Source organism: Peromyscus maniculatus, chromosome 5 (genome assembly GCF_049852395.1).
Source record: "Peromyscus maniculatus bairdii isolate BWxNUB_F1_BW_parent chromosome 5, HU_Pman_BW_mat_3.1, whole genome shotgun sequence".
Taxonomy (NCBI): Eukaryota; Metazoa; Chordata; class Mammalia; order Rodentia; family Cricetidae; genus Peromyscus; species Peromyscus maniculatus.
Genome location: NC_134856.1, coordinates 96069571 through 96095376, shown reverse-complemented (window position 1 = coordinate 96095376; position 25806 = coordinate 96069571). Strand labels below are relative to the sequence as shown.

Sequence of the window (25806 nt, the reverse complement as noted above, 5' to 3'; positions counted from 1 at the left end):
TAGAAGCTATCTCCCCATTCTTTCTCAAAGAGGGAACACACAGGCAATATCATTTCCTAGGCATATGTTAGCCATGGAGCAATCTCCTCAAATAACTGGCTTTCTCCATATCAGATACTCATAGAAACAGGTTTAGACAGCCCTATAGATAAGTATCTGGAAGTTGCTGACCTGCAGCTAGTGACTTACTGAATTTTTCTCTACACTTCCTGTCTTGAGCAACAGCACAGGCATGGTGTCCATTGGAACAAGCACAAACCAGAAGTCCAAAGACGCCAGACACTGACATCTCCATTTGGGGTTCACTCACCTTGCCTTCCTGGGCTGGGCTCCCACTGGGCCCTCCATAGGGAGCCACAGACTCCCAAGTGACAACCACCACACTAATGGGCTGGAAAGGGACCTCTGGGAAGCCTCTCTGGACAAACTCCGCTGCCATCTGAATGACGGAGGGGGATAAGTCTTCTCGATAATACACATTCCCCAGGCCATCTGTCGTGTCCAAGTCAGCCAGGAAAGGCGCCACTGAGCCAAAGCTGGGTGGGAAGGTTCCAGGATGCAGTTCTCCGGCTGGGGGTTCGCTCAGGGCGATGATGCCATTTGTGGTGACCTGTAGGGAACCGGAGTGTGGTTAGAGGAAATACAGAAATGAACTCCTCAAGGGGAGCATTAGGGTTTGATCTTTCAAGTGATTCCTACAAGTTTTCCAGCTGGTGCTACTGCTTTGAGAGATTGTGGAACCATGAGTACCGGACGGAGCCTGGCTGACGGAAAGTAGATCACTAGGAACGGGCCTTTGCTCCTAGCTCCCATTTTGCTCTCAGTGCCCTCGTCAGCCACCACATGAACAGCCTCAGCCACATGCTCCCATCACATAGACTTGAGCAGCTTCACGATGCTCCATGGTACCTTCCCTGCTTCCCAGGACGGTGATCATGGCAGACATACATGAAACTGATATGGGGAGGGACCACTCCCTCAGGACACTGTTGTAGTTGCCCATGGTACACAAAATAAACAGAATCGAAGGAGATGAGCCTGACTAGCAAAACTAGCATTTGTCTTCTAGACATGATAGGCTGTCAGAGGGAATGTCAGACCAGAATCCTAGGACATGACCGCAGGGTGCCTGTTGTCACGGTATAGGCAGGTGTCTCAAACTTCTCAAGTTTCCACTCTGCTGACATCCTCCTGACCAAAATGATGAGAGTGACAGTGCTTTGTTGCCTGCCGGTATTATCCAAATGACTAATTAACTCAGCAAAGGCAGTAAGCCTTCCCCATGGAGACTGTTATACCACAGTGGGCACCAGAGTGGGTTGGATACAGCCCCACCTTCAAGGAACCCACAGCCCAGGGGAGGGATAACACAGATGATGATAAAATGAAGGTGTTAGGAAGTAAATCTGCATGGGCTACCATAGTGTCACTAACCAGTGTGACTAGCGTAGTGCTTAGAATATCAGCTAACAGGTACTAACAGTTCACATTGCAGGCAGCATCTAATCCTTGGGGAAACACTAGAAGGCTAGGTGTTGTGAGATAATCTTTTTGTACACTGTGAAGATGTGTTACTCTGATTGGTTTAATTAAAAAGCTGACCAGCCAATAGCTAGGCGGGGAGGATGCTGGGAAGAAGGAAGATGCCTGGAAACACAGAGGAAGCGGCAAGGGCAATACAGAGTAAAGGTAACCACGCCACATAAAAGAATGTGGATTAAAAGATATAGGTTGATTTAAGTTACAAGAGCTAGTTAGAAACAAGCCTAAGCTATCGACCGAGCTTTAATAACTAATAATAAGTCTCCATGTCATTACTGGGGAGCTGATGGTCCCAATGAAAAAGTCCAACTATAGCTAGATGTCACTGACATCCATATTTTTCTAGCAGAAAAATTAAGTAATTAGCTTGTCCAAAGTCACCATATATAATTGGCATCACTGGAACTCTGACCCAATGATCTTGACTCCAAGGTCAGCCATCTCAGGACTTAGGATGCAGCTATAAGAATTCCTGCCTGGCTGGCTGCATAAGGCCTTGGGTTCAATCACCAGCAATGTGTAAACCAGGCATGGTGATATATGCCTGTAATCATAGCACTGAGAAGGTGGGTCCTGGAGGTTCTCAAGGTCATTCTTAGCTACATAGTGAGTTCAAGGCTATCCTAATCCTGACATGTATAGCATTCTCAGAATCTTTTCTAGTGCTGGGATTAGTTCTTACAGAGTATCGCCACTGTCAGGTGTTTTTGAGGGCATGTGGAAGCCAGGGGTAGGGTTGTTTTCCACTTCATAGATTTGGAGACAAGAGTTCTCATTCCCGAGGACTTGGAAAGAAGGCTGGAGATGGTGGCTGGCACTGATTCCCATCTAGGCTGGGAAAGGACTAGAGCTTTAAAACTTAACAAAAGCACCATTTACTTTTAACTAACTAATCAATCTTTCTACTTATTTACTTATTGCAATGCTGGGAAATGACGCTGTGGCTTCACATTCATGTGCTGAAGATCTACTCCCAGTCTCCAGGCCTTGAACTTCTGCTTCCTGCCTTTGCCTCCCAGGTATGTGTGCGGGAGGTACACACTACCACATCCAGTTTATAGTGCTTGAGGGAATGGAACCCAGGGCTTTGTGCAGGCCAGCCAAGCCCTCTACCAACTGGGCTATGTCCCCAGCCCTAAAACCGTCTACTTTTTATAAATACCATGGGCTATTAACTCCTCAAGTGACATGTTTTCCATCACTTGGCAACGGTTAAGACTTTTCTAGAAAACGTTGACAGTCTGCAGAGATGGCAGTCAGGCAAGGCGCCTCTCGCTGCCCAGCTCTCAACATCCAACCTCCCCCAGCACAAACAGCCCCACTGCACTGTGGTGGAGGAGCGTGGGAAACAGCTCACTGTCTCAAGCAGACGCCAGAAGTTGGCCTTGACTGGCTGCTGGCGGGAAGCGATCCCATGGAGGCCACATACAGACAGCTCCCTTCTACAAGGCTATTTTCCAGAGGAATTCAACCCGTCCAACAGTCCTGAAAACACTCCCGGTACCATCTATTCTTTGGAATCTGGGCACTGGAGTGATTCTATTTTCACAAGGCATGCCTGCCTTAGAAATCAAATTTCATGCAAGAACCATGAAACCGGGTGACTACTCGAGGCCAAGAGCACATAATTCTCCTTGGTATTATTACTGGGAAAGCTGTTTCTTCAGCCAGTTTGGCCTTCAACTCAGTCATCTGTGAGAAGGAAGAAAGCCAAGGTCAGAGAGAGATGCTAAGCAGCTAAGTAGCCAGGTTTCTGATGGTTCCTGACATTGAGCGTCTCCCTCTACTTTTTCGTTCTTTTTTTTTTTTCTTTTTCTTTTTTTGAAATACTTCAAAGCTTGATGGGACAATGTTTCCTCCTGTTAGGTGTGAGACTCCTCCCCACCCCAACCTTATCCCAACCCCTCCAACCCCCCCAAACTCCCCCCCCCCCTGCAATGGGAATCCATGCAGCTGGCCATAGCTACATTCTCCCAACTGTACCAATAGGGACACTTGGTTTTGGTTTTTGGAGAGAGTCTCATGTATCCCTAACCTGAAACTAAATACACAGCCAGAGATGACCTTGAACTCCTGATCCTCCTGCCTCCACCTCCCAAATGAGGTGATTACAGGCCTGAGTCATCAGTTTGGTTCCTTTGCCTTTCTCACTTCCCGTAGGGGCTTCTTCCCTGCGGTCCTGGAGCTTCCTGTGCTGACATGTCCTTCAGGAGGCTGAAGTAGCCCTGCTCAGAAAGCTCCCCCCTCCCCTGCCTCCCCCCCCATCCAGGACAGGCTCCTTTCACAGGCCCCTTTAAACTTCCCTTCTCTCTCACCCTGATCTCTGCCTCCTGTTTCCTTAAGCCGTAGGCCCTTCCTACCCTATGCGGTCAGCAGCGGGAGGGGAAGGGGTCAGTGACTGTGTCCATCTTGGTCACTATCACAGCTCCAAAGCGTATACATTGCCTGACGCCTGTGTCCCCTCCCTTTCTGACTGCCACCAGGGACCAGCAGTAAAGGACAAGATCTGTGCATGCAGGCTGCTTTGGAAATGCCTGGAGTGAGCTCCAGGGAATCATACCGACCTGGCAGTCCTGCAGCCCCTCAAAGCACCCAAGGGAATCCACATGGTGAGTCTCCGTTTTTTAGGGCTCCCAGCACTGCATAAACCTGGGTATGGTAATCCCAGCAACTGGGATCTAGACTCAGGAAGATCAGTAGTTCAGGGTCATCCTTTGCTATATAGAGTTGCAGGCCAGCTTGTGCTACAGAAGACCCCGTGTTTAAAAAGAAAAACACCCAAAGAAGGATGTATATACATGAAATGCAATGTGGCTAGATTCTGATTTAAGCCAGTTAACTGAAAAGAAAGAAAGAAAGAAAGAAAGAAGAGAGAGAGAGAGAGAGAGAGAGAGAGAGAGAGAGAGAGAGAGAGAGAAAGAAAGAAAGAAAGAAAGAAAGAAAGAAAGAAAGAAAGAAAGAAAGAAAGAAAGAAAGAAAGAAAGAAAGAAAGAAGCCAGGTGTATTGATGCACACCTTTAGTCCCAGCTCTCAGGAGGAGAGAGGCAGCTGGGTCTCTTTGAGTTCAAAGCCAGCTTGGTCTACATAGTGAGTTCCAGGATAGCCATACTTCACAGCCAGACCTTGTCTGAGAGAAGAGACGGGGGGGGGGGGGGGGGGGGGGGGGGGGGGGAGGGCGGGGGGGACGGGGGGGACGACAGGGACACGACAGTATTTTGTCAATGTGATTGTGATTTTCTTGTTTTGTCTTTTTTTTTTTTTTTTTTTTTAGACAGGGTTTCTCTGTGTAACAGCCATAGCTGTCCTGGAACTCTGTTTCTTTTCTTTTTTTTTTTTTTCTTTCTTTTTAAGAGTCTTTTTTGAGAGACATTCCAAAATATTTACAAGAAAATAAAATGCTTAAGATTTGCTTTAAAATAGCCCAGTTTGGTGTGGAAAGGAAATGTAACAAACATCTGGGGCTATAAAGGAAGAAAGGTTAGTCATAGGTTGATAGTTGTTGAAGCTGGGTAATGGGTATGTGGGAGTTCACTCTATTTTAGTTTTGAATGTTTGAAACTTTTCTATAATAAGCTTAGTTTTTCCAAAGAGATAACTGCTGTGTGACTTTTCCTGGGGACACACAAAAAAAAATGTTTATTCATGGGCAGGTAAGAGGACTCGGTGGGTAAAGGCACTTGCTGCCAAATTTGATGACCTGAGTTCCATGGACAGAACCTGCTGTGGAACATTGTTTTAACTAGGCCAAGATATGTTACATTTATAATGCTGCATTTGTTTCATTATGTAGAGATGTATTGCCTTTGTTTCACCTTGCCTGCCTAAGGCACCTGACTGGTCTAGGAAAAAACTGAACATTCAATAAGCTAGGCAGGAGAGGGACAGGCAGGCCTGGCAGGCAGGCAGAATAAGTAGGAGGAGAAATCTAAGTTCGAGAGAAAAGAACAAGGGACAGAGACACCAGGGGACTCAGAAGAAAAGGAGATACAAGATGAAAGAGAGGTTAAAAAGTCGCGAGGCAAAATGTAGATTAATATAAATGGGTTAATTTAAGTTATAAGAGCTAATGGAGGGGCTGGAGAGATGGTTCAGTGGTTAAAAGCACTGGCTGCTCTTCCAGAGGACCCAGGTTCAATCTCCGGCACCCACATGGCAGCTCACAACTGCCTGCAACTCTAGTTCCAGGGTATCTGGCATTCCCATATAGATATACATGCAGGCAAAACACCAATACACATAAAATAAAAATAAATTATTTTAAAAAAAGAGCTAATGGGACAAGCCTAAACTATAGGCTTATAATTAATCATAAGTCTCTGTGTCATGATTTGGGGGCTGGCAATCCAAGAAAGCCTGCTACAAGAACCCACAAGGTGGAAAGAACAGACTCCTATAGGTTGTCCTCTGACCTCCATGTGTGTTGTGGCACATGCACTCATAGTAAAAAAACAACAAAGAAGTTTAATTAAAAAGCAACCCTCCTTACAGAGCGCTCACTTGGGCAGCACACATACTAACATTGGAATGATACAGATATTAGCATGGCCCAAAGATGACAAGACAATTTGTGAAGTGTTCCATATTAAACATAATAATGAACAGGCTGGAGACATGGCTTAGTGATGAAGAGTATATACTGCTCTTCCAGAGCATCCAAGTTTTAGTTCCAGCATCCATACCAGGCAGTTTACAACTACCTTATGACTCCAGTTCCAGGGGATCTGACACCTCTGGACCTCAGGGGCACCCACACTCATATCCACATACAGACACACCTCACAAACACAGTTAAAAATAATAAAGATAACTTTTTGAGACAGGACCCCCCCTATGTAGCTCTAGCTGGTCTAGAACTCACTATGTAGACTAGGATGGGCTGGAACTCATGGAGATCTACCTACTTCTGTCTCCTGAGTGCTGGGATTAAAGCTGTGCATTGCCATACCAGGCTAAAGATAAATCTTTTTTGCTTTGTTTTGTTTTGTTTGTTTTATTTTTCGAGAAAGGGTTTATCTGTGTAGTCCTAGCTGTCCTGGAACTCGACCTGTAGACCAGACTGGACTTGAAACTCACAGAGATCCATCTGACTCTGCCTCCTGAGTGCTGGGATTAAATGCATGTGCCACCACTGCCAACAAGATAAGTCTTTTTAAAAAATATATAATAAAGCAAAAAGAAAGAACTGTTTATTCATTTCAGATAGGGCAGTAATAGATTAAAGAAATGAGCCGGGCGGTGGTGGCGCACGCCTTTAATCCCAGCACTCGGGAGGCAGAGCCAGGCGGATCTCTGTGAGTTCGAGGCCAACCTGGGCTACCAAGTGAGCTCCAGGAAAGGCGCAAAGCTACACAGAGAAACCCTGTCTCGAAAAAAACCAAAAAAAAAAAAAAAAAAAAAAAGATTAAAGAAATGATTCCTCTACAAGGAAGTGTTAGCAGCCTCTTCATGGTTACCACAGACTTAGCTATCCCTGGATCATTTCCCTTAGTTTTTTGGCATGGTTAGCTGTCTGTAAGTTCTTGCTCAATGAAGGCAAGGGCCATGTCAGCCCAGAGGAAACTGCTTCATGAACAACAATAATGAACAAGGTTAGGCTAAACTTTAGAAACCAGGGCAAGTAGTTTCATCAGATAAGCCAACACTGAAGATGTGTCCGGAGTTGGGCCTGGACTATTATCTTTGATTATGATTTGTTCTCCAGCTTCAATGAGGTCTAATGGACCCACAAAAGCATATAAATACCATGTCTACACAGTGTGCGATGACAAGCACCATCAAACTTCCTAACAAGGGGACAGACACGTGGACCACACAGGGACACAGAGAACGAACGGAGGTGGGGAGACGGATGGACAGGGATGGACGACACAGCAATGAACCTAAACATACACAGTCCACAGAGGTCTCACAAGCCTGCCAAGAACAAATCATGGAGACATTCTCTTCAATGGGCAGTGCTGGGAAAACTGGATATGCCCATAAGAATGAAAATGGACCCCTATTTTATGGCACCCACAAAAATTAACTGGAAATGGATTAAAGACTTAAATGTAAGCCTGAAGCCATACCCCCCCCCTAAAGAAAACAAAAAGAAAAGTTCCTTGATGTTAGTCTTGCAATAAACTTTGGGGCCTTGACACCCAGAGCACAAGCCACACAAGCAGAAACAAACAAGTGGTCTGCATCCCACGCTGAGCTCCTCCCCTTCCAGGCCTCCCTCCCAGCCCTCCCAGCTGCCCAGCCCCCGGGACCAGGCACGTCACTTGCCTTGGGCTAATGAGCAGAAGGTTGTGGCGAAAGTGATACCTAGTAATTAAAGTTAATCAAAAGTCACACAGTCCTGTGGCACCCCAGCACCGCCTGGAGTCTAGAAAGAATCAAATATTAATGAAAGCGCTGTGCAGAGACGCCAGTGTTGTGTCCACCGTATCTGTGTTGCTTTAAAAAATTACATGGGGCTCTGGGGATATAGCTCAGTGGTAGAATAGTTTGCCTAGCATGCTCCAAGCCCTGACTTTAACCTCCAGCACTATGTAAAACAGGTGTGCTGGTGTACCTCTGTAATCCTAGCACTTGGGAGGTAAACAGAGGAGGATCAGAAGTTCAAAGCCAGCCTCAGCTACATAGAGAGTTCTAGGCTACCCCGAGCTGCATGAGACCCTGTCTCAACCCAAAACAGGGCTGGGAGAGGGCCTCGGGTAAAGTGCTTGCCACATGGACACTCCTGCAGGGAGGAGATGGGAAAATCCCTGGAAGCTCTCTGGGCAGCTAGCCTACAAGAGACCTATGTCAAACAAGCTGGGAGGTAAGGCCCCATACCTGAGTTTGTCCTGACTTCATGTGTATCATGGCATGCATGTGTCCAAATTCATACATATAAACTTGTATGTGTGCATATACACACAGACATAAGGATTTTTAAAAAGCAAACAAGAAAACATCAGACACCCTAGCGTGAGCATGTTTCTGAGAAAGCCCATATGAATTACAGAATAATAATAATAATAATGATAATAATATATTATTATTGAAACAGTCGCTTAGTTACCCCACTAAATGGATGAAAGCTGACATCAGCACCTAGAAAGTGGACTGAGGGCCACTGCACCCCTTTATCTGTCCCTCCTTCTAGTGAAGCCACATTGAGTAAACCCCCTTTCTCTACCTTTTAGTGTTACTAATCTCTTTCATCTAGGATAGGTGGGTGACTCATCTTTTTGGGACTGCTGGAGCCCAGACTCTTGCCCTAGAAATTCCAGTAATATCTTAACTCAAACTAACAAAATAGTGCCTAAATACAATACTTGATGACTTTGTAGTATGGAGTCACCGAAAATCATCCATTTCCAAGTGTGTTGACAGATGCAGATGTTGCCCTAGATATTGCTGCTGCAGGACTTAACCCACTCACTCTCTTTTCATTAGCTGCCTTGGGGTAATCCATGTCAATTATAACACACACACACACACACACACACACACACACACACACACACACACACATACACACACACCCCTACATGGGGATAACAGCTGGAACCACTTAGGTCTAATTGTTTCGACTCAACTGCAGAGGAGGTGGTCAGAACCACTTGGAATGGAAGGGTGCTTCCTGTTTTAAAAGCATTTCCTGTCTCTTTTCCATCATTAATGTGAACATACAGACATCAAGAATCACTGGAGGGCTGTCTATGTGCACATTGTCAGTGCATAGAAAACAGTGTCAGATTCCACATAAACGCACAGAGAAGTGAGTTGACATGCATCTTTCTGGGCCTAAATGCAACTAGTGGCAGTCCCCAGGGCAGCCTACAATCCTGGGGGGAAAGGCCTTCTCCAACATAGTGTGGTTAGAGAGCACTTGAGGTAGACGCAAATAAGAAACAGTGCTGGAGAAACCCAAATAGCTGTACAGGCCAGACAATGAAACTTGAAGAAAGCAAAACTCCCTGGGTGGGAGGCAGTGGGAATTGATGCTAAGATCATTTAGAATAAATAATGGGAAAGGAACAAACATGTCTAGAGTGTGTGCTGAGTGTGAGGTCCTTTCCTATGGCTGTGCACATTTGTAAAAGTTTAACATAATAGGCATTCCATTACAATTCTGCTATTCACACATATGTAATGGAGAGCTGGCAGGCCCTTCACTTACATGTTCACACAGCCACTGGGTGAAGCAACGGCCCACATCTGCAGGAGGCATACCCAGACAACTTTCTGTTTTTAATGTAGCTGCTTAGTTTAGGATGTGGAGCATAAATGTGGAGGTTGCTTGGGGGCAGGAGGGGGAGGAGTTTCACATCTCCAGCTAGAAAAAGCTGGAAAATGGGAAGGGCCTATGAAAAGAAAAAAAAACTTGGAAAAACATGTCCAGGAAATAACTCAATCTATTTACAAGAGAGGTGGAAATTGACTTCAGAGGTAAATCTGGGGCCTGACTGAGCATCTGAGCAATACAGGCACCCAGATCCTGCTGCCCCAAAGCACTGACACCTCACTTGGTCCACACGGTAATTAAAACCAGAATGAAAGCCTACCATCCTAGTCTTCATTTTATGTCTGTGTCCTTTATTTTGGCTCAGATTCCTGCTTGACTCTGCTACATAACCCATCTCATTCCCTCCCCTTCAAGGCTCAAAGCACAGAAATAGGTCCTTGTCCTAAACCTGCAATCATCTTCAGTTCCTAGAACAGAACATCTCAATACAGTGCCCCCCTACATACACACACACACACACACACACACACACACACACACACACACACACACACACACACAGATGAGGACAGGTATCCATGAGGGTCAGGCTGCCACCTGGAGCAGAAGTGAGCATCTCCCTAGGAACATCTTGTCCCCTCAAGCAATAAGTTGTTCTTTGGGACCACCTCCGAGTATCCAGATGATAAAGGAGACCTTATGAATACTTCGTGCCCTAATTCCCTCTGTATTGAAGCCTAAAGCTCCAGCCAGTAGCCCACCTTGGGGTCACTATTCCCTCTACCTGCTCCTCTTCTCAACACAGCCCCCAATTTGTTTACTGCCATTACTGGTCTGTCTATTTGGTATCAAGACAGGTGGCCAAGTCTCACTAACGGGGGCTGCCAAAGCCCTGGCTTTTACCCTAAAAACTCCAGTTCTCGTTCCTTCTGGTCTGAAGCAGTTTTTGCTCCATCCACTCATTAAAACTTCTGAGGGGAGTAGAGAACCCTCTTCACTCTTGGCTTGAGAGAAAAACAAACTCCAGCTCCTCACTTGACTGAGACCAGACACTAGTCGTGCAGAACACCACTCCAGCGCTCCAGATTGCAAATGTTTTCCATTCATCCATGAGCCAGAGAAAACGGCTCCAGCTTACATTAGAAATAGAAACAGAGGGATTACCAATAAAGACAGGGACAGCCCCGGGTTACAGGCACCATTTGGTTTTGTTTTCTTTTGTTTTTGTCTCAACCTAACCCAGTTCATCTCTAATGAGTTTGCACCGATTGTTCATCTCTCTACCAAGGATGACCTTCTGACACTTACAAATGGTTGTTAGCCAGGCATGGGAATACAGCTGTTACCCCAACACCAGGGAGGATGAGGCTGGAGGAGTGCTGTGAGTTCGAGACCAGCATGGGCTACATAGTGAGTGCCACCCAACCTGAGCCACAGGATGAAACTCAAAAGCCAAAGAGTCAAGGTTTTGATTACCAAAGAAGAGATGACTAGACACTGGAGAAATGGCTCAGTGGTTAAGGCCACTGCCTACTCTCCCAAAAGACCTGAGTTTGGTTCCTAATACCCACATAGTAGCTCACAACCATCTTTAAGTCCAGGTTTTTTTTTTTTGGGGGGGGGGGGTGATGCCTTCTCACCTCCACAGGCACTAGGCAATCATGTGGTACACATACATACATAAAGGCAAAATGCTCATATACATAAAATAAAACAAATTAATCTCAGAGAGAGAGAGAGAGAGAGAGAGAGAGAGAGAGAGGGTTGCCTTCATCCTTCCACCTCTAGAAGACCAGGGAAGAAAGGATGGGCCCTGTTCAAGCCCTCATCTCTAGGGAGAGATGTGTGTTTCCTTAGCTCTAGGGTACAGACACCAGGACCTGGGAGCCTGGTACTACAAGAGGTCCTTAATTCTAGCTTCATTGAGGGGGCAAGAGTTCCACACTTGACACCTTCTTCTTCTTGTTTTTCCAGGAGCCTCATCCCCAACACACACACACACAAAAAACCCACAGCTGACAAGAAAAGCTCTTCTTTTTCATTGCTTTTTTATGCAGATCACATAAGGCTGTTTCCAGCATCTATGTAAGGTACCGTGAGCACGTCACCCCCAAGCCCCACCACCCTCTCGCCTCTCACCCATCTTCTTTGTTCCATAGATAGCTTTGCTTCTGCTTTAATGCCTTCCATCTCATCACCTGGGGGGTGAAGCAGGAGAATTAGAACTTCAAGGTTATCCCCGACTACATACTGAGTTCAAGAACAGTCAGGGGTATATGAGACCCTGTCTCAAAAAATTCAAATAAATAAATTAATATGGTGGTAAGGATGCTGTCCTAGCTAGGTGATAAACACCAACCAAAGCAACTTGGGAAAATGTCTTAGTTAGAGTTTCTATTGTTGTGAAGAGACACCATGATCATGGTAACTCTTATGAAAGAAAAACATTTAAGTCTCAGAGGTTCAGTCCATTATCATCATAGCTGGGAGCATGAGGGTATGCAGGCAGACATAGTGCTGGAGGAGTAGCTGAGAGTCCTACATCTTTCAGGCAACAGGAAGTCGACTGAGACACCAGGCAGTATCCTGAGCATAGAAAACCTCAAAGCCCACCCCCACAGTGACACACTTCCTCCAGCAAGGCCATACTCACTCCAACAAAGCCACACCTCCTAATAATGCCACTCCCTGTGAGATTATGGGGGCCAATCACATTCAAACTACTACAGGGGGAAAACATTTCTTTGGGTTAGAGGAAGAAATCACAGTCCAGATCACAGTTGGGCCTTGAGGGAAATCAGGGCAGGAACTCAAGGCAGAAACCTGGAAGCAGGAACTAAAGCAGAGACCATGAACAAATAGTAATTACTGGCTTCCTCCCGTGGCTTGTTCAGTTTGCTTTCTTATACAACTCAGGACCGCCTGTCTTGGTGTGGTATCACCTACAGTGGGCCATTCCCTATCAACCATTAATCAAGAAGATGCCTCACAGACACACCCACAGGCCAATCTGATAGAGATAATTCCTCAGTTGAGGTTCCCTCTCCCTAAGTAACTCTAGTTTGTATAAAAAATTAACCAGCAAATTATCCAAACAGGGAAGAATAAATTTCAGATATGTAGTACAGCATGGATGGATGAATTCTGAAAACACTGTGCTACACCATAAAAAGTCATTCCCAAAGAGTATACAATCCGTTCTTCAGAAATGTCCAGAAAGGGACATCCATAGAGAAAATAGACTGGGATTCGGGGAGGAGAATAGGAAGTGTACTAGACAGGATTTGCCTAGGGGCTGATAAAATCATTCTAGAACTAGATATCCATAGTGGTTGCATAATTCTCTGAACAGACTAAAAGTCACTGAATTGCACATTTCTATTGTTGTTTTGTTTTTTGAGACAGAGTCTCCCCATATAGCCCATGACATCCTCCTGCCTCAGCCTCCTGACTGCTAGGATCACAGTAGTCACCATACCGTCCTTGGCATACACTTTCTTTATTGGAGAGGGGACACTCATGTACCATGGCATGCTTGTGGAGGTCAAAGGACAATTTTCAAGAGTCTGTTCTCTCCTCCCATCATGTGGTTCTAGGAATCAAACTCAGATTGTCAGTCTTGATGGCAAGAGTCCTACAGGCTGAGCCATCCCACTGGCCCAAATCACGTAGTTTTTTAAAAGGTAGATTTCTGACAGGTGTAGTGGCACCTGTCTGTAATCCTAGCACTTAGGAGGTAGACACAGGAAGATCAGGAGTTCAAGGCCAGCCTCAGGTACATAGTGAGCTAGATGCCAGCCTGGGCTACCTAATACTCTTATCTCAAAAATGGGGAGGCAATATGAATTTTTCTACAAATGAATTCTATCTCAATAAAGCTATATATAAAAAAACAAACAAAAAACAAAAAACAGAAGTCAGCCATGCTGGATCAAGCACTGGGGATGCTGAGGCATAAGTGAGGCATAAGTGTTGCTATACATTTGAGGATGGTCTAGGCTACACAGCAAATTCCAGGCCAGCCTAGACTACAGAATGAGACCACTTCTCAAAAAAACAAAACAAACAAAAAATATTAAGAGCTGTAACAGATATAGAAAACAAGGGAAGGAAGATGTACAAAGGGCTCAGAAGAAGGCTCAGGGGCAAAATGCTTGGACCCGAGTTCAGATCCCAGCACCACATAAAAAGCCTAGCATGGCAGCTCCTGCCTGTGACTCCATGTCTCCTTTGAAGGGGTCACTCCCGAGACAGCAGGAGGAACTCTGTAGCTTGCTGGCTACCAACTTCATTTTTCATTGGGTTAAAAGTTTGTAAGAATGGACCTTTAAATGTGTTATTAGTTCCCAAATTAATTTTATTATATTTTATTTTATTTTATTCTGGAACTTGAACCCAGTACCTCATGCATGCTGGGCAAGCACTCAGCCACTGAACTGTCTCCTCAGTCCCCCCAAATGAACTCAAAAACAAAACTCTACATGTGTCTTGTAAAGGGTAAAAAAGTTTAACCTGGATATTTTCAGACTAGGATCCAGTAACCATTTCCAGGAAATGCCGGAATGGAATAACAAGTTAGACTTTAGGACAAAGAAACAGTGGAATGCAGGCCTAGCACATTCTACAAGACAAAAGGCAGTAGTTTTTTAACCAGCATGTGAACAAAGGGAGAGACAAGCAAATGCCATGTGAGATTGTTTCGAATCCCTGGCTTAATGAAGTCTTAGCTGTAAGGGACAGCTTTGGGGACATTCGAGAATTTTTAAGTTGCTTGAGCATAACTTGGTGGTAGGGAATCACTGATTTGGTTAAGTGTGGCAGTAGTATAATGGTTATATACGAGAACATTCTGGGTTTTTTTTTGAGGGGGTGGGGTTAGGACTTTGAAGCTGAATATCAAAGCCTGACTTCTCAAGGTGAGTACAGTAGCTCTCATATAACCCCAGTATTTGTAAGACTGAGGCAGGAGGACCACCTGTTAAAAACAAAAGTTAAAAAATATATATATTTAAAATCCTGATCTCTTCTCCCACTATACCAACCTCCATACTGAACAGCAGCTGACCCTGTCCTTTTTTTTGGATAGTCACTCCTAATCTGTCCACCAAATAACATGCTGGGAGTTCCACACGGGCTGGAGAGAAGGCTCCGTCGGTTAAGAGCACATACTGATCATGTAGAGGGCCAGAGTTTGGGTCCCAGAACCCACCACAGGCAGCTCATAACTATAACTCCAGCTCCGGTGGATCCAACACCCTCTTCCAGCCTCTGTGGGCAACTGCACTCACTAGCGCGCTCATGCACGCACGCACGCACGCACGCACGCACGCACGCCACACATAAATAAGAAAATAAATAAATCTTTTAAAAACTAAATGGCAACAAGAATAAGGGGAGGGTCACTGGGGAGATGGCTCCGTGAGTGGAGAACTTGGCACACAAGCCTGAAAGCCTGAATTCAGATCCCCAGAACCCATGAAAAGTCAAGTGTGGTAGCAGCATGTCTGTAACACCCCCACCCCACCCCCACCCCACCCCGACCCCCGCGTCAAATCCCTACGTCAAAATGGAAAGCAGAGACAGAGAATGCCCAGAAGCTCGAGGCCGGCTAGCTTGGTGTACACAGCGGTACACAACAAAGAGGCCCTGCCTCAAACAATGTAGAGGGAGAGGACCCACAACCCTTGACCTCTGACCTACACATGTGTGCCATGCGGCATACACGAAGATTAAAAGACAGGGGAGCGCCGGGCAGTGGTGGCGCATGCCTTTAATCCCAGCACTCGGGAGGCAGAGACAGGAGGATCTCTGTGAGTTCGAGGCCAGCCTGGTCTACAGAGCAAGATCCAGGACAGACACCAAAACTACAGAGAGAAACCCTGTCTCAAAAAACAACAACAAAAAAAAAGAGAGAGAGAGAGGCGGGGGAGGGGGGAGGAAGCCATGATCTTTTAAAATGGTAATCGCTGCTGTTCTTGAGAGTCACAAAACTGGGCAAAGATCCTGAGACAAGGTGATGAAGGTCAGGCTGTCATCATGTGGCCACAAACCCACCTGTGAGAAGTCACCCACCAGGTCGATATCATTCACCTCCTATACACACTGCTCCTCAAGCAGTTTCTGGGAAGCTGGTCCATCATTTCCCACTCACTAGCTCATCTCTCTCTCTGTCTCTCTGTCTCTCTGTCTCTCTCTCTCTGTCTCTCTCTCTCTCTCTCTCTCTCTCTCTCTCTCTCTCTCTCTCTCTGTCTCTCTCTCTCCTCTCTCTCTCTCTCTCTTCCCCCTCCCCCGAACTATGTAGACCACACTGGCCTCAAACTCAAGAGATCTCTGCCTAACTCTGCCTCCCAAGTGCTGGGATTAAAGGCATGCGCCACCACCGCCAGGCGCCAGCTCATCTCTTAATCCAGACCTCTCTCTACCTCCACCTCACCATGCACCTGACTGGATCCCACTTCCAGAGCCAACAGAGCAACCCACAGGAGCAGGTACCCGGGAGTTATTTGCTGCTGATATGTCATGAAGATCAGGGTTTATTCTGGATACCTCAGTGAAATGAAACAACCATGGAAATCATCCACCCTGACGGGGAATGAGTAGTGGGAAATGCTAGCAAGCATCAGTGTTACTGTAGTGGTGCGGTGTCCATCAGCCATGGTGCCGCTTGCCTCGTTATGTATTTGAAGCATAACAAAAAAAGGAAGGAAGGAAGGAAGGAAGGAAGGAAGGAAGGAAGGAAGGAAGGAAGGAAGGAAGGAAGGAAGGAAGGAAGGAAGGAAGGAGAACAGAAAGAAAGACAGAAAAAGTAGAAAGAGAAGGGGAAGGAAACTAAATCTGTCTGAGGGCAGTTAAGTGGCCATTTGGGGCCTGAGAACCAAGAGCTTTCAGGGGCCATGCAGCTGCGAGCAGCTGGATCGCAGGATCGCACCGCATGCCACTCCTCACTGTGGCCCCAACACATGTAGCCTAGAAGTCTGTACAAACCAAGAGCTAATGAGAGAGGAAGGAGAAAGGAGAAAGGCGGCACCAAAGACAGCAGGAGATGAAGAACACCGGACTGAGAGCTAGAAAAGACAGACGTCCACCCGTGACAGCAGACACACCCTTGGTCATAAGTGTTTCCTGCGTTGCAACTCTGGACCACCCAGCAGCTCCTGCCTGAGCCCCCCTCCCGGGGCTGCTGAGAATATCAAAGGACACAGTACTAACTAGCAAGTCTTCTGCTTCCACCAGCACAGAGTCTGACTCAACCTTTGGCCCTACCTCACCACACCCCTCACCTTGACCCTGGCAATGGGTCTCTAGCCCTGGAATTCATTTCCCCTCCCCTCCTCTCCCGCCTCTGAAGTTCCTCTTCCTAGATGGGAGGCATTTGTTTTTAGAAAACATTTTGTAAAACACCACTTTTCAGGGGAATTTTCAAAGAGACCTAGAATACAAACTGCCCTCTTCCCCAGCACACATACATCCAACAATAGCTCTCACAATTCCTAGCACACTGTGGTTCTTATTTCTTCTATTCCTGCCACGCCAGTCCTTATTTTTTTCCCCCCTTTGGAGTTTTTTTGGTTTTGTTTTGTTTTGTTTTGTTTTTGAGGGCCAGGGGCTTTTTGGAGGTGGTTGTTTTTTGTTTGGTTTTTGGTTTTTTGAGATGAGGTCTCATCATGTAGCCCAGAGGCTAGCTTTAAACTTGCAGCCATCCTCCTGCCTCCACCTTCTTGAGCGCTAGGAATACAGACATGCACCACTATGCACTGCTTTTTTTGAGTATTTTAAATGAAATCCTAGACACTTGAGTATCCCACCCGCCAGCATTTTGAGCACACTTAAACTGTGAGGCCCTGCATTTGATCCTCAACACAGCAAGCAAGAAAAAGAGAAAAGAAGAGTTTGTCTGGAGAGATCGTTGTGTGGCCAGATTGTTTTAATCAGGCTCCAACCAGGATTAAATTCTCTGAAGTCTCTTTTGAACTTTTACAGGTTCTCTCTGCTTCTTTGACTCCTATGCTATATTATTTGTTGAAGAAAATAATATCAGAGGCTGGAGAGGCGGCTCAGCCAGTAAGCACTTTTCATGCCATCGTGAGGGCCTGAGGGCAGGTCCCTAGCACCTACCTAAAAGCTCGAGCTGGTAATGGCAGCTCTGGGAGGTGGGACAGGGGGGTTCCTAGAGCTGCCTAGCCAGCCAGTCTGGTCACCTGGTAAGCTCCAGGTTCAGGAGACACTGTCTCAAAAAAAAAAAAAAAAAAAAAAAAAAAAAACCCAGCAAATGGAGAAGGGATTGAGGAAACACCTGACATTGACCTCTGTGCTGGGAAAGGGGCAGGGCCCCAGAAGACCAGGCCACGGAAGAGGATGTCCCTAGCCCAGGCAAATGTAACATACTTTAATGACTCCAGACAAGGGGCCACCACACAGACCACTACTCAGAAGACTCCTTCAGGCACCCAGGCACAAACCAACACATGACCCACACACAGGCAGGCACAGGCGTACATGCAGACCTGACAAGCCACACTAAGGTAAACACACTGGACTACAGACAGACATACAGACGGGTTGGTGAATACAAAGTTGTCAAAGACACACGTGACCCTGACCTCAAAGCCATATTTATACAAAGCTAACACAAAGGTGGCATTCTGCCAGGAATAGTGTGTGTGTGTGTGTGTGTGTGTGTGTGTGTGTGTGTGTGTGTGTGTAACAGTTTACATCACTGTTTATTTTGGGGTTCCCAGACATCCAGTGTCAGCCATATTTATTGACTCACACCCCCTCCCATGTCCAATATTAGCCATCTTGATCCATGTCAGGTATCCATATCAATGTCATGTTGTCTAAACATAAACTGGCCCATACAGCCCCCTGTTCCCTACACTCTGACCTACACACACACAGACACACAAACACACAGATACACACAGACACACAGTCATACACACACACTCAAATACACAAAAATCATGTCATTAACCTACTTAGAAATGTCATGTGGTTCCCCTTTGTTTCATAGACTAAAGTGAAAAAAATATTAAGAGTCCTGACAGTCATTTGTGTATTAGTTAACTCCACAACACTCACTATGTCCACCTGTACATACACACACATACGTGAGTGTTGGGAAATGGCTGTCATATGACAGAAAAACCTTGTTCCCATGGGGCTCAGACTAACAGGCCATAAACAAAGGAACACGTTGGCTGGCAGAGCAGGTGAAAGAGACACTGTCCTGTAGTTATCTCCTCCCAAATGAAATGTCCCAATCCAGAGGAAAGAGAGGCTCTGCAACTTACAAGGTTCAGCAAATTCAGGAAACTTACAAGACTCACAAGACCCCCACCCCCAAGCTTATGTAAACAGTAAACAATTCTATGAAGCAGCCTGGAAGTTGTGTAGGGGGCTCCAGGGATGCAGTTTTTGCAAGTCATCGACCATTCTGAGGAGGGTTTTTTGATGACTGTTTTTGAGTCACCCATGCTTCTGCAAGCAACCCCCAAAACTGTTTGGTTCACTAAGCTCGTCTTGGGTAGAATAATTTCTTTGGTCTACTATAGGTGCTACATCTGGAGAGGGGACATTTGTTCACATCTTCCCAGAATGCCTCAAGGAGTGGGCAAAGATGGAACCCTCTTAGAAAAGTTACATGAAAACTGAGAGTTAGTGGCAGAGTAAGGCTCCTCTGGGAGACAGCATGTGTGTTCCTCCAGACAGAAAAGAAGTGCCAATAGCTACATCGGGCCATTGAAGTGAAAGTATTTGCCACTCAAGCCTGGAGATCTGATTTTGATCCCTGCAACCCACAGTAGGAGAGAATGGACTCCTTATGCCTTCAGTGGTAATTACATACCCACATTCACACATGCATACAAACACAGATAATAATAATAATTAATAAAAATTTAAAAGACATGCATGGAATGGGTCCAGAGAGAAAGAAGGCAGAAGTATAGAGTCCACACTGAGAGGGCAGGCTATAGCATGGCAGCTAAGAGCCTGGCCAGGCTGGTACAGACTCACTGGGAGCAGTGTGAAGGTCTTGAACTACAAGTGAAAAGCACGAGGCTTGTTGGCTGGGACCCAAGAGGTCTGAGTTACAAGCACTGTGGACTGCAGTCAGCCCCTGCCAAGAACATTCAAAGCTCCCATTCCTGGATCTTGACTGTGTCTCACAAGGAGCAATATCTCCTCATCCTAACCATGCCCCTTCCTCCTACACTTCCACGAGCAAGCCTCCATCATCTTGTGTCTGCAGCTATGCTGGGGAGCATTTCCAGAACTCTCCATTAGCCTAGGCCCTGCTTCAATATGTTCCCACCCTGAACTTCTGCCTGGGAGCACTCAGCATGTGGCAATGGTCCTGTTACCAGTGTGAGTATTGGCTGAATGTCACCTCCCTCGTGACACCACACTGTGAGCATTGAAAACTGGTCTTATTTTCCATCTGTAATAAGCCTCACACTGTGCCTAGGGTATTGGGAAATTAATTAAAGCTGGGGCACACCTTTTTGCTCCTAGCACTTGGAAGGCAGAGACAGGCAGATTTCTATGAGTTCCATGTGAGTTGCAGAAGAGACCCTGTCAACAATAACAACAGCAGTAATAATAATAAATCTATAGAATGAATAGATAATGGATCTTAACATTTGACTAGTGCATGTACATGTATGTATACACACACACACACACACACACACACACACACAGAGATGGGACTGAGAATATATGCTCAATTGGTAGAATGCTTGCCTAGCAGAAGACCCTGGGTTCAAACCACAGCACTACATAAAGTAGGTATGGCAGTGCATGCCTGTAGTACTAGCACTCAAGAGGCAGGAGCATCAGGAATTTAGTGTCATCCTTGGTCGACATATTGGGAGTTCCAAGTCAGTTCGGGCAGCAGAAGACCCTAGTTCAAAATAATAATAGTATTAATGTCCTGAAAAAGTAAATGCAATTATCCATTGGGTTACTAAAAATATTAGCAACAAGTCTTTATTTCTGGATTTTAAAGCAGGGTCTTAGAACTCTAGGCTATCTTTGGACTCACTGTGTAGCCCAAGATGGCTATGATGCCTCCTGGAGTGCTGGGATTACAGCCTGTACCACTATGCCTCACTTAATAAAAGAAGTATCAGAATAATGATTTGGCTTCAATTATAAGTTGGTCACTATAATCAGTCAATTGCATTTCAGCCCCTGCTGGAATTAATACTCTTTTGTATTCTGAGAGTCAACCACAGTCACTGCTCAGCCACTTGGAAACTTGGAGAAAATGAGAAGCAGGTGCTTCTTCATCTAGGAACCACAGTCCCGGGCTAACCCTGGGTGATCAGGGCTTAGGATGGATTCAGCTGCCTTCCTCCCTGGGCCAGAGCCTCTGTGTTTGGAGCAACCTGAACTGTTTCAGACAGTAGTCCATGAATGTCCTGTGTGGTAGCAAGTGAAGCAACGCTGTCCATGAACAACATGTGTGTTCATGCATATGAGTGCATATGTGTATACTGGGATAACAGTGTACAATAATTTTCTGTGTGTACATGTATATAGGTGTATATACACTATATATGTATGTATGTGTATGTGTGTGTGTATATATATTCATGTGTGTACAAACACATGCATGTAAAAGCCAGAGGTCTGTGTCAGGTTTTCTTGTTCAGTAACTCTCCTGCCTATTTTCTGATACAGTGTTTGTCCTTGAACCTGGGGCTTGCTGAGGAGGCTGGAAATGCTGACCAGAAAGACCCAGGAATCCTGCCTTTGCCTCTGTAGTGCTAAGATCACAGGCATGCTGCTATGCCTGCCTTTTCTCCCGTTCTGGGGGTTCTGGCAGAATCGAACCCAAGTCCTCACGCTTGAATGGCAAGCACTTTAGCCAGTGGTACATAACCCTTTCAATGCTAAAGATATTCTGTTTCCAACCACACGAAAGACTTCTTTCAACAAAACAGACTGAATATATTAACTCATAACTAATTTTCTTACCCATCTTTACGAATCACAGACTAAATAGTCACTAAAATCATGTTCTAGAAATTATTTCATTGCTTTACATACCCAGTGAGGGTGGCCAGTTAGCATGATAATGAGCATGCAAACGAGACAACATTCCAATTGAGGGCAGGAAATGTTTTCATCTGAACAACAACAGTTTTGAAAAACTCTCATCAGCAAGGCTCTGAAATTTCAATGGCTTAGTGCTCTGGGTGGGGCTTAGATCCTGGATGTGATCTGGAAAACAGCTAGATTTATCAGTTGGACTCTACTTATGACCATTTAGGGCCATTCCTCTGGAGAATCACATTCATAACGCAGGGATTCTGCTGAGATCCACAGGAGGGCACTAGTATCCAGCATGGCTCCTGCCTCTTCCAGAATATATTCCCAACAATACTTTCCTTCCATCCTTAAACTCAAGGTCTGGATAGTCCCGTGACCAGCCCTCAGGCATTTTGGTTTCAGGAGCCCTTTAAACCCTTAACTGTTTTTAAAGTTTCCCAAAGTACTGTAATCAACATTTAATCATATGAGAAAGTAAAGCCAAGAGCAAGTTAAATACTTGCAACATTTTGATATTTATGAATATTTAACATTTAATGAATTTGATGCATGGTAACAGAAACAACATTATTTTAATGCCAGTGATTACATTTGCAAACCAAAAATACTATGAGATTTTGCTTCACATTTTTGAAAATCAACCTGATGTCCAGCTAAATGGAAGGCAGTTGCTTCTACATTTGACCTGTGGGGACAGACATGTGTGTAGCATGCAGCCCCTAGTGAACTCTGCCATACATTCCTGGGCAACTAAATTAATAAAAACAAGCAGTTGGGTTTGGCAGGATGGCTCAGTGGGTAAAGGTTCTTGTCTCACAGCCTGAAGTCTCGAGTTACCTAAATTCCATCCCTGCAGCCCACAGTAGCAGAAGAAAACTCATTCCCAAGGGTTACCCTCCAAGCTCTACACATGTACTATAGCACATATGCCCACACATCCAATTAAAAAAAAGTTTAATAAGATAAATAACAGGCTGGAGAGATGAGGCAGCAGTTATAAGCATTTAACCCAGGTTCTATTCCCAGCACCCAGATGGGATCCCTAGTTCTGGGGAATCCATTGCCCTCTTCTGGCCTCTTTTGGTACTGCACACATGTGCTGTACACTCATACATGCAAACACCCATATACTTTAAAATACAAATAAAGGGAAAAAGAAGAAAGCAAATAACACCTTAGCATTATTTAAAAGAATGCTTGACCTTCTGAAGTCTTTGTACTTAAGGGTCCTGGGGCCATATTCAGGAAACTACCTCCTCGAGGCATCATTTCCCAGAAATTCCAAGCTCAGCTTAATTTGTTTGCTTATTGAGACAAAGTTTCTTGTACCCCAGGATATCCTCAAATTCAAACTGAGATTCCAAGCCTACCCCACCACCTCCAGCTTATTTATGTATTTATTTTACTCTTTCCCCTTATAAAGCAATGTCTCCAGACTTCCACTTCCTGTCCCTGACTGTTGACTGTCTGCTAGACACAGGACACTCTCCATCTGGACTCCTTAGTGGCTCTGTCTGTCTGCTCTGCCTGGTCTGCTGCTTTGCTTGTTGGGGGGGGGGGGGTATAAAATCACGGGATGGGGGGGGGAACCGGAAGAGTCAGTTTTCTCCTCCCACTGTGTGGGTCCTAGGGACAGTAGAACTCAGGTTATCAGGTTTGGCAAGTAAAGCGCCTTCCTTTATCCACTCAGTCACCTCACAGGCTATTTTCTAGCTTTTAAAGACAGAATTTAAAACCCCATAGTCCAGGCTGGCCTAACTCCTGGTCCTCCTGCCTTTACCTCCCAAGTGTGGGATTTTAGACAAGTACCACCATGGCCTCTGCCTACCTTCTTCATGCCCCGTGTAGAATCTGGCAGCTATCTATTGATACGCCTCTCAGATCCGCCCTAACCCATTGCTGGTGCCACCACTACACTTGGTACTTAAGTGGTTTAAAAGGAAACAAGATGGGCCGGGATGTGATGCAGTTGGTAGAGTGGCTGGTTGTCTTTCATGCAGGAGGCCCTGGATTTGATCCCTAGCTCTCCAATTGGGGGGAGGGGTGCTGAGAAGGAGGGAGAAGCCTGAATACTACATAAAATTTGTGTATATGTTTTAATATTTTGATGTGTGTTTCAACAAGTTGGTTTCTTTGGTAAGGTGGAGGATTTTGTGTGTATTTGAGAGCATGCTAATGTCCATAGGCTTCTCTAGGCTTCCCACGGGGCGGGGGGGGGGGGGGGGAGAGGAGACGGACGGACGACGACAGGGCAATCAGCCAGCAAAGGGTGAGAGTTCTTTGTGGGTGTGACTAAGGACCCATTCTTTCCAGGCAAAGCTGACACGCTGCACGTGGGTGTTGCCCCACACTATCTGCCCAGGCCAGGCTGGGAGCAGAGGCACTCCCCCGCAGGACAGGCCCCAGCCGCCGTTTGTACGGTCCCCCCACTTGTGGAATGCACACAGCTCTATATCAAATCCACATGGTGTGCCGGAGCAGCACGAAAGGGCTTGACCAGGCAGACAGCGTCCCCAGGCCCTGCCGGCACTGGGAAGGTTCGAGCGACCGAAAAGGTAATGCGGGTCCCTCTCCTCATCTGAGGCCCCTGGGTGACATCCTCAGCCACAGGAAATTGGATCACCGGGGCGCCCTGAGTTCCCAGCCCTGACCTCTGGACTCTGAAACGAGCCCAACTAAGAAGGTAGTATCTCTGCCAAGACGTAGTCAGAACCCACGCACACAGATGCAGGGGCTGTCGCTGAATTCTGGGGCGGGGCAGCAGGGTTCCCTTGCCCTTTTCCCTGACTCTGCCGTCGGCAGAGTCCCTCGGCGCGCACACAGGCTACGACCCAATTCTGGCCATTGCACAGCGGGCTACCGGGACCCGTCCCAGAAGGAAGGCTTGGGACAAAGGCGAGAGGCACACAGAACAGAGAAGGAAAACTCCACCCGGTCCTCAGGTCCAGGCAGGGCGCTCACAGAGATGGATGGATTCAGGAAATCGATGCCACCCTAGACCTCGCGTGCTCCTAGGGTGACAGCAACAGACCGGCAACGGGGATCCTCTAGGCGCACAGACCCAGCGGAGCGCCCCGAACCCGGGCAGCTAGCTCTAGGGTCCCCACGGGCGACGCCCAGCTCCCACATCCGTCTCTCTGGACTGGCGCCCCCAGCGTACCCTGGTATTGCTCCCCGCCCGGCCCCAACTCACATAGACCGACGTGATGTCCGAACGATCATAGAAGCTCAGCTCTCCAATCAGTTCCAGAGCGGGGGACACGATGTCGTCCCCGGCCTCCAGCTCTAGGTCCCCCTGAGCAGGGCCGAAGGGGAAGAGCTCCTGACGGCTCAGGCAGCCTCCGGGCCCCGCCAGCAACAGCTGCAGCAGCAGCGCCCACATCCACGCCACCGGGCTACGGCCGCTCGCGTCCAGCATGTTTCCCAACTGTAGTACCGCAACCCGGGCGGCTCCAACTCAGGCGGAGGAGGCGGAGATGTAACCCGACGCCCCTTGGCAGCCCCTCCTCGCCTCCTGCCTCCCGGCGTCCCCACCCCGGGAAATAGGGGAGGGGAACCGAGGGGCTATCCCGCCCGCCCGCCCCGTCCACCAATAGCTGCGAGTGGGAGGAAGAGGGGTGACACCGAGGTCCCCGGCGCAGCAGTGGGCGTTGGTTCCCTGAATTCCCGACCCAATCCGACGGTGGGCTGCCATCCAGAAAGAAGGGATTCTGCAACACCATTCTGCAGTCAGGCTAATTCCTGGAGAGCGGACAACCAGGAAACAAATACTCTGGAACCAGGGACAGCCCACCCCAGTGAGGAAACTGGGCGGGTGCTGGAATTTAGCAAAAAGGCCTGAGAAATGTGTGTGCCTTTACTCATCCAATCATTCATTGAGCATGTTTTGAGTTCCTAATTCTGGGTTCCTTGAGTTATGGGATTCCGCAGGAAACAGGAACCCACACCTGCCAGACAAAGTCACAAGTGTGGAACACAATTCAAAG

General features: G+C 46.6%; 1 protein-coding gene and 1 pseudogene across 2 annotated transcripts in view; one reads left to right on the top strand and one right to left on the bottom strand.

Annotated features, from left to right (window-relative positions):
- Positions 1 to 25347, bottom strand: part of Nid1 (nidogen 1) — an 80394-nt gene extending 55047 nt beyond the window's left edge. The window contains exons 1-2 of one of the 2 annotated variants that reach the window (XM_006980156.4): positions 25014 to 25347; positions 311 to 610 (exon numbers count right to left, since the gene is read on the bottom strand). In XM_006980156.4, coding sequence (XP_006980218.1) covers positions 311 to 610; positions 25014 to 25238 — 525 coding nt within the window. In that variant the 5' untranslated portion in view covers positions 25239 to 25347. The remainder of the gene's footprint in view (positions 1 to 310; positions 611 to 25013) is intronic. The other variant, XM_076572931.1, reaches the window with a different exon arrangement.
- Positions 6032 to 6129, top strand: LOC121829886 (U6 spliceosomal RNA; annotated as a pseudogene).
- Positions 25348 to 25806: the final 459 nt, after the last annotated feature.